The 15351-nt window shown below is 40.5% G+C and overlaps 1 protein-coding gene across 1 annotated transcript in view; it reads left to right on the forward strand.

Moving 5' to 3' along the window:
• Btc (betacellulin) overlaps positions 1–14948 on the forward strand; it is a 41478-nt gene extending 26530 nt beyond the window's left edge. The window contains exons 3-6 of the mRNA XM_055595347.1: positions 6105–6222; positions 9833–9979; positions 11423–11530; positions 12856–14948. Of these exons, the coding sequence (XP_055451322.1) occupies positions 6105–6222; positions 9833–9979; positions 11423–11528 (371 nt within the window). The 3' untranslated portion in view covers positions 11529–11530; positions 12856–14948. The remainder of the gene's footprint in view (positions 1–6104; positions 6223–9832; positions 9980–11422; positions 11531–12855) is intronic.
• The last annotated feature ends 403 nt before the right edge of the window (positions 14949–15351 follow it).

Here is a 15351-nt window from a genome sequence, read left to right on the forward strand (position 1 = left end):
CTATCTATCTATCTATCTATCTATCTATCTATCTATCTATCTATCTATCATATATATATATATATATATATATATATTTGATTATTGTGAAGAATGCTACAGTGGACAAAGAATGAAAATGTCTCTTTGACTTCCTGATTTTAGCGCTTTAGGATTAATATCCTAAATATTAATATTTAGTGAGGATCCTGGATAATATGGTTGCTCTATTTTTATTTTGCTCGAGGAACCTCCACTCTTTTCAACAGCTGCCTGAAAGATTATATTCTCAACAACATGTTATAAGGTTCCAGTCTCTCTCCCTCTGATCCTGGCAAGAGTAAGGTGATATCTTACCTTGCCTTTGACCTGAACGGTCTAATACCTCTTTTACATTAGTAATAACATTTTCAACTGCAATTGAAATTCCCACCAACTGCAATTTCAACTGCAATTCCCATCAAGGTTTGATACATCTTTGTTCACAGCTGAAAATGATCTTTGCAAGAAATCTGTGAAGGCTTTCCTAGAACCTTGCACAATCTTAATAAATGAGGTGGACTTTCTCCCCAGAATCTTCAACTTTGTCCTAAGTCCTTAAAGCCAATAAGTGATATTGTTCTATAACATTATCATCAAATTTATCTTTGTAAATCAGAGTACTGTCCTTTACCAAGCAACTGACTTTTGACAATATTCATTCCCCTTGCTCTATTTTGCTGTTCAATATTCACTGCTACCTCCCTCTACCTATTTAACCATTGTAACTGCTTATCAGCCTCTAGTACAGTCTAGCTGTTACCAGACCCTTCCAATCTTGGCAAATAATTCTATTTTGGATAGCCTAGTTACTTAATATTTGTTTTACATAAGGTGAGTGCATCCTATAGGAAGTCAGGGCCTCTTTAAAATACCTCAGTTTCATCATTCCTACAGGACACCACACTATCTCATCCTAATCATAATCTGTACCATTAATAGGCATGAGCTGTATGATGACTGGAAAAAACAATGGTGGCTTTGTAATCCCAGGCCACCCCTCTTCTGGTTGTGCAGTCAGCTCAAGGTTATCCTTTTCTTTCAAGATGAGCTGTTTTCTTTAATCCTGTCATCCTGAACGGCCTCTTCCTCGTTCTGGCCACACACCCAGCTCCCCACCCCAACCAGGGACTTTGGGAACTTAAAACTGAAACTGTGTGTAGCTGGGTAGGGCTAAGATCTGTTGTCTAGCCTGGTTTGCTTTCCTCTTGCATACTGCGGGAAGCTCCCATTTTCTCTTGCTCAGTCTGAGCAAAAAGATTTGAGCCCTTTTACTCTCCCTTTTCTAGAGCTTCTCAGTTTTCAAGCACTTCTGCCTCTACCTGAAATTTTTCCAGTTGCACAGCCAACTCTGCAACTCTTTCAGAAATGAGACAGTAGAGTGACTCTTATGGTTTTCCCATTTTAGCCATTGTTTGTTTCTCAGGTTCCTCACTTGCCAATCACAATTGTTCCAATTGCTCAGCCACTCTTTTAACCTCTTTTTGAGACAGAATATAGGACAAAGGAAAAGAAAAAAACCCAGAAAATCCCTTCTGGGAGCAAAGCAGGTGAGAGCCTAGTGGCAGTAGCCATAATAACACCTTGAGACAGAATATTCATCCCTTCATCTCCTGCCATTTGCTCTACAGTATTAGAAATCAGATTTCCCATTCTGCCTAGCCTCACATCTGGGCACTTGTAGCTGTAATATTTAGCTATTTATTGGGTTCTTTTATCTACTTCCCTCCACCACCCCTATTTATCCCAATCCCCCAACATTATGTAGAAAAAAAAAAAGGTTAGAAGGGGAAGGGGTGTGAGTATCATTAGAATACTTCCTGCTGATTGAGTCAAGGAGTTCCTTGGAGCAAATTTGAACTCTGTCTTCAAAATATCTCCAACCAGCAACCAGCAGTCTAGCAAATAGCAACCAGCAACAACAGCAGGAACAAACAGCAACCACCACCAGCAGCAGCACATGTTTGCTTTATAATTGTTTAATTTTTTACAATTTATCCATTATATATCCAGATTAAAGCTCCCTCCCTCAATTCCTCCCAGTCTCACCCTCCCTCCCTCTTCTCCCCTATCCTGTTTCCCTAGTCCACTGAAAGGGAGAGTTCTCCTCCTCTGCCATCTTCCCATAGCTTATCAAGTCTCATCAGGACTGCCTGGATGTTCTTCCTTTGTGGCCTGGCAAAGCTGCAGCACCAGGAGCAAGTGACCAAAGAGTAGGCAATCAAGTTCATGACAGAGGCACCCCCTGCTCCCCTTACTCGGGAACCTACATGGAGACTGAGCTGCCAGTTGGCTACATCTGAGCAGGGAATCTAGGTCCTCTCCATGCATAGTCCATGGTTGGTGCTCAGTCTCAGCAGGATCACCTGGGCTCAGGTTCTTTTAGCTTTGTTGGCCTCTTTGTGGGGCTCCTGTCCCCTCCTTGTCCTTCTATTCCCACTTCTTCCATAAGACCCCCTGTGCTCTGCCCAAAGTTTGGCTGTGAGTGTGAGCATCTGCTTCGATCCCCTGGATCGAAGCCTTTCAGAGAACCTTCTATAGTAGGTTCCCTTTCAGTCCCTTCTCTTCCACAGCTTCTGATGTCTATTAAATGCTAAAAATATAAAACTGTCTTCTCCAGATTTTGGCGTGAGGAGATTGTAAAATGAGGAAACCTCTGCTGGAAAGAGGTCTAGGAGCTTAGAAGTGGACTGTTAAAACCTTTGACGACACTTGTAGGCTAGAAGGAAACTTAGCCCCAGTTCTTTGGGGATCTTATGTACCTTCTTATAGGCATGCTCCTTCGTTTTAGAGGTCAGATACATGTGTGGGAGGATGAATTTGTAGTCATTTGTCTTCCTCTTGTGCTTAAGCCTGAGGGGTGGAGTTTCATTCCTGAAACCCACATGGTAGAAGGAGACAACCAACTGTGTCAGGTCGTCTTTTGACATCCACGTTCATGCTGTGTCACACATTCAGTCACCCACCCTGTGTCAACTGTTCACCCGTGCATATACGCAGGCAAGTGAATTAGCTAATTAATATAACAGCATGTTTAAATGTCATGATGATTATAGAGTAAGTTACTCTCAGAGTTAGCTGCCTGCTGAATAGTCATTGGTGGCATGCCACTTGCAGAACAATTAAATACACTTGTAGCAAGCACTATTGCATTGGTCAGTGAAGGTTTTATGAAAAATAAACCCAGTGTCCATTCTGAAGAGTTTCAGTCATAAATGTTACAAAAAACTCTGTTTGTATTACAATACTCTGCTATGTAATAATTATATATTAATAGTGTAAATGGGTCAGACTCGGGAAAATTCCATATCAGAACTAAATTATTTCATTTCTTCTGGATTTCTTTCCAATGGCTTATCCCACAAGAAACTGTCATGTCTAATCTAAATAGGCAAATGACCCAGCAAGCACTTGTCATCAAATGACACATAGGAGCCAAGAAAGATGTCTTTGTTTCTGATCCCCACTGCAAAGTTTTTAAACAAAATTTTGCATACTCTGATCTGTCATAACTCTAATAGTTTCTGACTCAATTGACCTTCAGAATCGTGAGAAGCCAGAGTCCTGCAACAGACTGAGATGCAGCCTTTGTAACTGCCCTACAAGTCGTAGGTTATGTCTGTGGCCTGGCCAACTGACAGGTGTAGTCGCTCTGTGAGATTCTGCTATGCCACCTTCCCTCCAAGGGAATACTTCAGTTTGGATAAAGTGAATTGAAACAGGTGAAGGTAAAAGGAAAAAGACCAAATAAGCTCACTCACCTCAAAAATCATGGAAGTTGCTTTGTTGTTCCATTTTTAAGAGGATGTCATTCCATTTTCAAGAGAGAAACACAAGAGTTGGGACTGATAATACTTTTGTCATAGGATTAACTCCTTTAACTCCTTCTTGAAAAGTATTTGTGCATCTGAAGAATGGAATGAGCTCTCCCTAGGCTTCTTCCTCTCAGGTTTCTTGATAGTCAAAATACAGCCTCCCAGTTCAACTTCTAACAGTGTAACCACTGTTACTCTAGATGCCATTTCAGGGAGAATGCTGATACTTTCTCATTTTCAAAGAGAGTGCAAGACAGGTTTTTGTTTGCTTGCTGCTAAACATCAAGATGTGTTTTACTTCAGTTTCAGTTCTGAAAGTTCCATAGAGAAATCACCAGACATTTTCTGCCTGGTGGCATGGAAAGGGTTTTAAATCCAAATAACTCTGGGAATAGTTAAAAGCATGCTTCTTTGGCGAGGCAAGCTGAGCTATCAAAACAGGGCCTGGCAACTGCTTGGCTGGCAGGGATTTGTGCTGCTTGCATGGGCAGAGACTGCTTAAATCACTGCATCCAGCAGCTGCTGGTTAATTTGCGTTTTGGAATAATATTTCACGCGGTGTTTATTGAAGGTCCTGGTGCATATAAAAAAGCCCAGCAAAGAGAAGAATTAGTGGAGTTTTGGATACAAAGCCTCACAGCTTAGATTTAAAGGCAAGGGTGCTTTGCAAATCAGGAAAGGCCTTCTGGAGCATAAAAGATGTGCCACAAGGACTTGCTACATCTTGAATTTAGCTTTGTTGTCCATTCCCTGGTCCAGGCCCACATCACAGTTGTCTAAATGCCCCAGTATTCGTTGGCATTCTCCTAGTTGCCAGCATCTTCCTATGCTAGGGTAGTCCACACTGCCTTACCCAGTAGGTGAAAGTGCCTTCTTGTATAGTGTTCATTTCTTCCAGGTACCATGGGACCTCGCTGGTGCAAACCACTCTCTGTTTTCTCTAGCACTGCCTGTCACTGCAGCCTCTAACTCCATCCCCTGCAGTTCGTGCTGCTCCTGACAAGACCCTCTCAGTTCAGTATGTCTGCCTTCCATACAAGATTTCTCTTGAAACTTGAAATAGCCAAGCTTTTCAGGATCTGAAATCAGCTCATTTGCTAGGGACTCTAGGTTTTTTGTTTGTTTCCACATCTTTGTTTATACCTCTCAACAGCCAGTTAAGGAAGACCTTATCATTTTCACTTTGCAGCTCAATTAGGTTATCTGGACTCAGCTATTGAAGAATAGAGCCCAAAATTACACACTGCTCTTTATTCCCTAGTTCAGGGTCCTTTCCATTTTTCTTTCCAGTGCTCTGCGACTGTTTCTGTGGTTACTATAGCCATTTTCCTGGCTGTTCATTACTTTTAATGTTTGCTATCATGCCAGTTAAAACAGATAGTGGGTGCTTGTTCATTGATGTTTCAGTACCGGCACTTACAGGGTTAGAAAACACTCAGGTGGCGGGGGCTGTCTTATCAAGGCATCTGGCAAAATGCACAGGTTTTTGCTTTGACATGCTGTGCAGTTATTTCTAGGAGAATTACAGTCTTTCCAAAGAGTCCCACTCACTGGCATGCATGAGAGCAAAGTATCTGGCATGCACAAGCATTCATCCTGAGAGTCAAGTGATTCAACAAAGAAAACCAGGTCAGCCAGCAACTCAGCAGCAATCTGGCATCTGCTGAAATTGTAGAGTAGCCCTCGGAGCCCGTGAGCTTTGCATGGATTCATTCATCCAACTGTGGCTCAAACCTGGACTAGGGATAAGCAGACTATCATTTACTAACAATACAGCATAGTAGCTTATTTGACATTCATGTTACGTTGGGTATCATAAGTAATTTAGAGATGATTTAAAATATAGAGAGGACGCATACACACCCCCGTAAAGGGCCTGGGATCAATCTCCCATGGATCCCGAGAGATCTGCATTACCTCTTGGTGTCGGAGAAATCTATGTATCGGCTATCCCAAACTCTGCCAGATTCTTCTGTCTGCCCCACGGAGTCTTTATCTATTAGGTCACTATTAAGAAGTATGGCGGTTATTGCTGTTAACAAAATCACAACTTAATATCATGGGTCTCTGCAATGCGTTCACATTTCTGCTTTCTCTCCTCTCCTCTATGTCTCAATCCTGCAAACCGTTGGTTACACCATGGACATGGAAGGTTAGCTCTGAGTGGGAGTTGGCTTGTGGCTCTTTCCTCAGTATCAGGCATGTATTAGTTGTGAATCAAATGAATGAAACGGGGAGTTAGAATTTTAATGCTGTTTTCTCCTTCTCCAGGTAACACCACGAGACAGAAGCCGAAAACCCACTTCTCTCGGTGCCCCAAACAGTACAAACATTACTGCATCCATGGGAGATGCCGATACGTGGTGGACGAGCAGACGCCCTCCTGCATGTAAGCAGAAGGCCCTGTGCCCATGAGCAGCATACTCTGGTTGCGGCTTGACAGCATTGGAAACTCTGAGCTAACCCACCCATCTGTCCGGACACAGTTCCGTCTGGTCCTGCCTTCAGCCACTTTTTTAAGGGCCAGGCTCAGCACCCACTTGTGGAGAAACTGACACAGACTTTCCTCCTGAAATATGAGTGTGAGAATCCAGACCCAGTTCCACACGTCTGGTGTCCTCTGCTCCCTTGAGCAAGCAAAGGCGATTCTAACTGTGTTAGGATGCTCGTCAGTTCCAATCATCTCCTGGGTGGTTCAAATGAGAACAGATTTTTTGGCATGCCTGAGGCGGTTCTGTAGTTAACGTAAATACGAAGGGATTTCTGCCAAATTAGACACTGTTTCTTTTTTGCAGTTGTCAGTAAAGTGTGAGGAAGTCAGACTTATTTCTGATTAGAGAGTAACAAGGCCTATTTAACCCAGTAGGGAGTAGGAAAGAAGTTGACTTTTTGAGTCTTAGATAAAGAGCTCAAGTTTCAACTTTTTGTGTGTGTATTATTAATATTAATTTTCTCCTAATGTGATCTCTCTTTAAAGAGAATTCTGGGATTTTACTTCACAGAGGGATCAAGTGATTCTTTAAGCATAATTTTGACCTTAAGTTCCCAGAATATGTATGTTCTTCCATACGGCTTCCCAAATGTATGTAATTTTCCACAAGTATCTCACAAGCATATAAAATCTCACAATCTTGCCTGAACATTAAAGGCCATGGACTTCCTGGAAATTTGATTCAATTCAACTCTAAGAAGAAATATGCCCAGATAATACTTAGAGGTGGGATAAGAATTGGTTGTCTAAAAAAACAAGGGCTTGTATGTGTGTGTGTAAGATGATTTAAAAAAAAATTATTCAGTTGTTTTACTAGGTTGGAGACATACACTGAATCTTAAAAAAAGATGAATGCCCAGTTCATTTTATTCTCATTGGTTCTCGCATCTGCAGATTTATTGTTCTTTAACTGTGCTGTCTTCAGAGATGAGAATCAGACTGTGTGATCTCACTGCCTAAGATCAATTCACAGTTTTGCCCCTTGGCCAGAAGGTTAACACCTACTTTCTTAGCCTGAAAACTTCTTCTGATCCTGAATTAACTTTCTTCTTCTATTTTTCACTGAGTTTGCCGATTCTCTAGAATTCTGTGCTTTTTTTTTTTCTGCCCAGGGTTTGGTATACAAATCCTTCTGTTAGCCTAGAGAGCTTTTTCCCTGCTGGTGATATAAGAGGACTCAGCTCTCCCTTCCTCTTACTTTGCACATGGGAGACGGTCAGTGGAAATAATCACCAGGTGAAAATAATCACCAGATGACGTGTGATTGGTTTGTTCACGGGTGAAAATGACCGGAGACATGCTCTAGCCATGCTAAAGTTTGACTTCCAGTATGATGTCATTGGGCTACAAACTACAGGAAGTTCCACTTGCTGAGATGTTCCATTAAAGCTACGTAGAGAACCCAGAGTTCAGAGTTAGACAAAGGTTTCTGAAGAGCAGTGCGTAATAGCTGGTCATTTATGGGCGAAACAGTGGTTTTAAAGAGTCATGTGGTAGGCTTGTTAAAGAAATTGTTATGCTAATTAAGAGCATGTTTGTAAGAGTTTGTTATATTCTTTATAAACTCTTAAAAGCATTCCCTGACACATTCAATTACTCCTAGTCTTAAAATCCTAATTTTAAGAGCGTTTTTTTTATATTTTTAGTTCTAGTTCTCAGTCTACAGTTTTTAAATTAAATAGCTACTTACTTCACTTTCTGTGTGTGTGAGCATGCACGAGCATGTACCTGAGCGCATATATGTGATATGTGATGCGCATGTACACAGGAGCCTGTGGAGGCCAGAGGAAGGCATTGGATCATCTGGAGTTGGAATTACAAATGGCTGTGAGCTTCCATGTGGGTGCTGGGCATTGAACCTGGGCTCTCTGGAAGAGTGGCAAGTGCCCTTAACCACTGCGACATTTCTCCAGCTCCTTAGCCTGTGTTTTGACCTTCAAGTGAAGACACCCAGTGTTCTTGAATGAAGCAATTCTCCCGCACCTGTCCAGAGACCCTCTTGTTGCATCCTCATGGGAGCTTCTCTGCCCTGTGCACAACAGTTCACATTTTCATTGCTTCTATGCCTGCGCCTGTTGGCTTTTGAAGCATTTTGTCAGCTACGATGTTGGCAACTGGGATCGTCTTACTGAAGCAGTGCTGGCTTTGTGGGAATTAACTGCCCTGGCTCCTGTTGGGCATCAGCTATAAAACAGCTTGGCAATAAATTCTGAGGGTTATAACTAAGCGAGGTTGCCCAGAAATCTTTTCAAGGTGCAAGATTCGGTATTTTTGATATTTAAATGATTGTGCGTGTGACCGGTATTTCTTTGTGTTTGAGTGTATCTGTAGAGAATAAGGGTAACTATTAATACAAAGATGCTGATGTTGCCAAGAGATAAATTTGACTCAAATGCACCCAATTTTTCATGTATCTTTTAAGGTTCTTATAATAACTCAGAGAATTTTACTCAGAGTCCATATGTCACCAAGCTATTAGATCAAGGAGCAAGGATAACTCTCAACTTGGCCAAAAGTTTCTTTCCCTAACTTACCCACAGACTTGAGGAATCTGCCGAGTTAAAGTATATCTTGAGATTATATTGATAGAGAAGCGAGAGACTGGAGGAAGCCATAGCTCATTGCCACTGCTGACTGATCCCGGTAGTTTTTCTTTAATGGGGGCCACGGAATCCAAGGACATGGCTTAGAGAGAAGCCGAGTGGGAGCAGTGGTGAACGCACCTGAAAATGTAACCGTGCTCGCCCAGCAAGCAGAACAGGCTAGGGCAGGATATAGCTGTGAGGTATGGAGGAATGGGCAATTGGATTGCTTCCTAATGGTCTCCCCAGTCATAGAGTTAGGGCTCTGTGTTGGGGAGATCCTGTAGAGAAGACCTGTGTGGGACTTTATGATTTTGAATTTAAAGTTATGGAGTCATGGGATTTTATATACATTACCATGTTGGACTATAGGAAATCCTGGAATTTATTTGTTTTTGTTTGAGATGTGTGTGTGTGTGTGTGTGTGTGTGTGTAAGCCTGGCTATCCTGGAACTAGCTCTGTAGAACAGGCTGGCTTTGAACTCACGGAGATCTGCCTGCCTCTGCTTCTTGAGTGCTGGGTTAAAGGTGTGCGCCACCACGGCTGGCTGTATGAAATCATGTAGTTTGAAGGTAGAGCATTGCTGCAGAGGAATGTTTGTCTCACCCTACAGCGAAATGAGACTTTGAGTCTTACTTGTCATGAGGTTTTTAATGTGTTGATAATGCTGTGGAAGGAATTTTAACATCCCCTTCCTCACAAGCTGAATGGTTAAAACTGCAAAACATTTTGATAGGTTGTCAGAGTGGGGCAAGGCCCTGGGGCTCCTGAACGCAGCGGAGGAGGAGATCTTGCCTTCTTTAGTTTAGTTTTTCCTTTTTGTTTTTTTTTTTTTAAGGAACCATGTTCTTTATTAAATAATGAAAACAGTGCCAATTTCTTCCAAAAAGAACTGGAGACTGATAAAAGTGTTTTTCCTGTGCAGCTGTGAGAAAGGCTACTACGGGGTACGCTGTGAGCGAGTGGACGTGTTTTACCTCCAGCAAGACAGAGGGCAGGTCCTGGTAATCTGCCTGATAGCGGTCATGGTGGTGTTCATCATTTTAGTCATCGGGGTCTGCACCTGCTGCCAGTAAGTGCGTTCAAACTGAACCTTCAGTGAACCCGAGAAACTCTGTCTTGCTTTTCTCCCCTGCCCCTTTCTTCTTCTTTTCCTCCGTTCTCTTCTTTTTCCTACATCTCTTCTTTTTTGCTTTGATTTAAATAAATCAGCCTTTTGAGGCTTGTGTTTATTGATATAAGATTTTTATTAGCGGAGTGAAACACGTGGCAGGTAAGTTTTATCAACGTACAGAAAATAAATAGAAGCTAAAACCAAATTCATAGATGTTTTTGGACTAAAAGTTTCAGCCGTTTAGCTCCGAAGGCAGGGGTATTTTGTGTTTGTTAGTAAGTTAAACGGAATTTTATATTTTCCAAACTGTTTCATTACATACTGACATTGCAGAATAAAAACAAACTGAAACATTTTTTGTGACCATTTAAAAATAATTAATTTTATGTGCATGGATGATTCTTCTGTTTTTAATATCGTGAGTTTTCATTATGCATTTGGAAGTGACAGACACCTTTGTTTGAGGGAAAATGGGTTAGGACAATCATTAATATGTGAGCAGTTTTCCCGAAAACCTATCATTAAGCTGAACATTTTCTTGCATTGAGGAGCATCCCTTCCTAAATCATTCCATCCACTTTTGTGCTGTAGACTATGCCCAAAGGAGATGCCTCATAATTCCTTTATAGTGTTCTTGGGATAAAAGAAAGAAACAAAGAATAAAAAACAAACACACACACACACACAAATCCCCAAACCAAAACAAAAAAGTAATTTTGACAAGCTCCACAATTAGGTATTTTTGAACAAATTTTTTAATGTCTTTGAGCTTGGATTGCATTTCCTGCAAAATACAAGTATTCAACTAGATAATTTACAAAAATCCTAGCTATTAAGTTGAAAAGTAGTTTTGAGTTTTTATACTTTATTATATAAAGGAATATTTTTTAATGTCATTTTAAGGTCAGAGGCTATGTTGAACACAGCTGGGAAATGACCTTCTTACATTAATTTTGAACCATATTAATTTTGAAACTAGAGTGCAGCCCAGAATATTAAACCAATGTCTTCATTAATGTGTCTAGAAATTAGTAATATTTCCAGTGGCTACTGTCACTGTTTCAGTTTCTCATGCCCGTTTCCACTCCTTACTACTTCTCCTTAACACCGAGCAGTGCTAATTGTTCTGCACTGTGAAATAACTTTGCATGAAAAATTTTCTTCTAACCACTAATCTCTGTCAATAAGCAGGTACCAGATTCTTCATATGTATATAAATAAATATCACACCACTGTGGACTATGCCAGCTAGCACTTAAACTTGCAAAAAGAAATGTGTCAAAGGCAAAGCCAATGGATATAAGACAAGAAGAGATAAGGTCATAGGCTCTCTTATTGATTACTTCCATATTGACATGAACACACATATTAAAACTAACTCCTTATGTGTTATTTTTGAAGTCCTCTTCGGAAACATCGTAAAAAAAAGAAGGAAGAGAAAATGGAAACTTTGGATAAAGATAAAACTCCCATCAGTGAAGATATTCAAGAGACTAATATTGCTTAATGGTAAGTATGCTAAGCATAGTAGATGGGAAACCTGATGACTCTAAGTAGTGAGTTGGGGCTTAATTATGTCTAATAATAATTGGCTGGAATTGGGTTATGTGTACAAATATATCAAAAGATAAATTCATTTGCTTTTAGGTTTTGTCATAACTGTAGGATGATATAACAATCCAGAAAAATAGAAACAAACAACTATTTTTGTTTGATCATACTAAGATAATTCTAATTTTACTTTCAAAAGACAATTCCACTCTTTGCCTTAGGTGAATGTGATTACCGCAGAAATAGGCATTCTAATGCTACATAGTTGTCATGGTTATTTTGTATATATAAATATTATTTTCTTTTCTTTCACCCTTTTGAATAAAAGAAGAAGTATTTTAAATCAAACATATCATCTCAAGAAAGGAAATACAGTAGCAATAGTAATCTGAAGGTGATGGTGATGATGATAGTGATGATGGAGACGATACCTTTCATAGCACACTTATGAACTCCTGAAGTATTTGTGAGTCAGGATCCCAACTGTAGTCACAGATCCAGGAGGATCATCATGTCCCTCAATTCTGGCAGCAGCAAGAAGCTTGTGGGGTCATGGCGAGCATTGACCATAGAGGCACTCCTCTAGGTGGAAGCAGATTCTATGGCAGAAAGAGCCACTGCTGAACCCTAAACAATGAAATAAAATGCCCCAAAGTACCTCTGCTTTAGATATTCAGCACCTGCCTGGCACTAGATAGCTCTAACCCTGAACAAACCAACAGTGGATTGGAGGCCCAGCCCATGTGATCGGTAGCAGGAGCCCCTTGGAAGGGGCTCGGCAAGGGGCTCACAGAGGTCAGAAGCAAGTGGGACAATTGGGTTATAATGACATGAAATCCCACTAAGGCTGTTTTAAAACTGGTAGTATGTTGACCCTCAAGAGGTGGCTGCGTGGTTCGCGGAACTGAGACCCATGCTTAAAGCAATAGGATTCCTCTCTTTCTGCTACCTGTTCACAGCATTGCCTAAATTCCTGGCCAGTCCCTGTAGGTTAAAGGAGAGGCTGGCAGCAATCAGGCCTGGCATTCCCTTGTTCACCCTCAGCATAAGAAAGCAGTTGCCGCCCATAACTCTCCGTGTATACAATGACACTTCTTTCCACAAACATCTCAGGAGCCAAGAGCGGCTAATGACACTTGCTGAGGAATTACATTGTTCCTATTATTTATTATGAAGGCAACACTAACAACTAACACAAATGCCAACTCTGGATTAGCTATTATTGTTGTATTGTATATTACTTTATTTTATAGTTGCTGCTCTTTTTTTCTTCCTTCTCACAGGTTATAAAGTTGTCATAAGCTGGTATGGCGAGCTACAGAAGACCTGACTCATTTGCAGATGGACAGAAAGTGTCTCAGGAAAACAGCTAGCGGAAATGAATGTCTAAATATTGTATTTACTTTTTTATTTGTATTTGTAACTTTGTGTTGTTTGTTATTGTTTTTAATAATGATGTTTTTATTACAGTCTAATAATCAGGAAAAAGGGCCTGGTTAGGTAGCAACAATAATAAGGAACATTTCAAGATAATTTTGTTGCCAGGATTATTAGTCAAGTAAAGAAAAAGTGGGAACGAAGTTAGATTTTTAATAACTGATTATATAATACACCAAACAGTGGTGGCACACGCCTTTAATCCCAGAAGTTGGGATGCAGAGGCAGGTTTATCTCTGTGAGTTTGACTCTAGCCTGGTCTACATAGCAAGTTCCAGGATGGCCAGGGCTATACAGAGAAACCCTGTCTCAAAAACCCAAAGCAACTAAACAAACAAACAAACAAACAAACAAAAAAACAAACCTGAATCAACACCAAAGCTTATACAGGTACCATATGCTCGGAGTTTGAAATATATTATTTCATTTTATCCTTTCAGCGGTCTGTGAGATTGCATGTTTTTGTCCTCATTGTCATATATGTAAGAGTTACATAATCTCATTTAGATTTAGAGGCAAAAGAATTGATGGAGTCAGAACCAAGACAGACCCAGATTCAAAGCTGGTGTCCTTGTCATTTTGTTAGTTTGAGTCCCTGTATTCTAACTCAACAGTGTAACTCAGGATTTCCTTCTGAGCTGTGCTTTGCTGATTCTGAGTTGTTAGCATTAACACAGACTATGAAGTCCTGGCCAATGCTGCTGTCACCATCAGGATTTCTGTTGGCTTTCATCCTTACTATTATTTTGCTTTTCATGAAGTCTCAGCGGCATGAGTAAATTCTTTTTTTTTTTTTTAAATTTTATTTTTCTTTTTAGTTATATTTTGTTAACTCTGTGTCCCAGCTGTATCCTGCTCCCTCTTTCCCTCCCCAACCCCACACTCCCTCCCTGGTCTCCTCCCTGCCCCTTTCCAAGTCCACTGATAGGGGAGGACCTCCTCCCCTTTCATTTGACCCTGTTTTATCAGGTATCTTCAGGGCTGGCTGCAAAGTCCTCCTCTGTGGCCTAACAGACTGCTCCTCCCCTGGGGGGGGGGGGGGTCAAACAGCCTGCCCTTGAGATCCTGTTAGAAATAGTCCGTGTTCCCCTTACTTTGGAAAACTACTTGGTTACTGAGCTTCCACGGGCCACATCCGAGCAGAAGTTCTAGGTTATATCCATAGATGGTCCTTGGTTGAGTGTCAGTCTCAGAAAAGACCCTGTGCTCAGATATATTTGAACAAAACCATCAGAAAAAGCAAATGACTGGTAAAAACCTTCCGTAGGTGCTTATGCTCAGTAAAGTATAAACAGCACTGGAAGAGACTGTTAATATCGGTGATGGCAAAGCTGAAGAGATGTGACCATACCCTGCTCTCAGGCAAATTTTGATGCCATGACATCCTGAACACAGCATTTATTATTTGAACTATTTTGCCATTGTTGTGTTCCTTTGACTTTGTGCTGTATTTAGTAGAAACGATATTAAATGTAAAAAGAAAATAAAATTTGTATTTAGTCAGTATTCGGTAGAACATGGAACTTTTCACACTGATCAGGTGGGTCACTTCAGAATGTCGATGGGAAGATGCTCCCACGCAGTGGTGCTTCCTGCTTGTTGGGATCTTTGTAAATGTTACTTTACAATAGAGATTTCATAGATGCGAACAAATGTCTGAATTCCCTACGTTCTTTCACTACAGTGTTTGGAAGTAGGCTGGGGTTTCATTAATGAAGATTACCTGCCAATTACAGCTAGTAATTCAAAGAACTGACAAGTTTCAAAATGGCTTTTTTTTTCTTGTGACTTAATGGCTGTCCTTGAAAGGAGGCTACCTGCACCTGAGTCAGATTCATGCTTTATTTAGTCTCCTTGGGCGCATGTATGTATTTCTTTCCAGTCGTTTTTGATGCTAAACAGGTTTGAAATAAATGACCACTAGCACATCAAAAAATGCCACCAATGCTGTTAAGTGTCTCTTCTTTCGCGTCCCTGGTTGGCTGACCAATGCAGTCTCTAAAGATAAGACAACGTTGGGAAACTCTCATTTTTTTTTTATTTGAAACTTTTAATGGTGTCTCTTGAAATTCTGATATCAAGAAAGAAATTCAAGAACTTTCATGGTTTTTCAAAGTGTATTTTGTAATTGTTTTTGCACATACCATGTTGTTTATATAGACTGTCAAGGTTATAACAAAATAAAATAAATTTATTTTTAAACAAAAAAGCTGTATTTTTCCTGGGGCGTTTTCTATTGGTACCATGAATTATGAAAATAAATGTAAGCACAATAATTGCCTTTGGAAAGTTTTTCTTTATAGAAATCATTTATTGAAGCATTAGAAATGCTGTACTTGGCT

The sequence above is a fragment of the Psammomys obesus genome, unplaced genomic scaffold, assembly GCF_907164565.1.
Source record: "Psammomys obesus unplaced genomic scaffold, mPsaObe1.curated_primary_1811, whole genome shotgun sequence".
NCBI classification, from domain to species: Eukaryota; Metazoa; Chordata; class Mammalia; order Rodentia; family Muridae; genus Psammomys; species Psammomys obesus.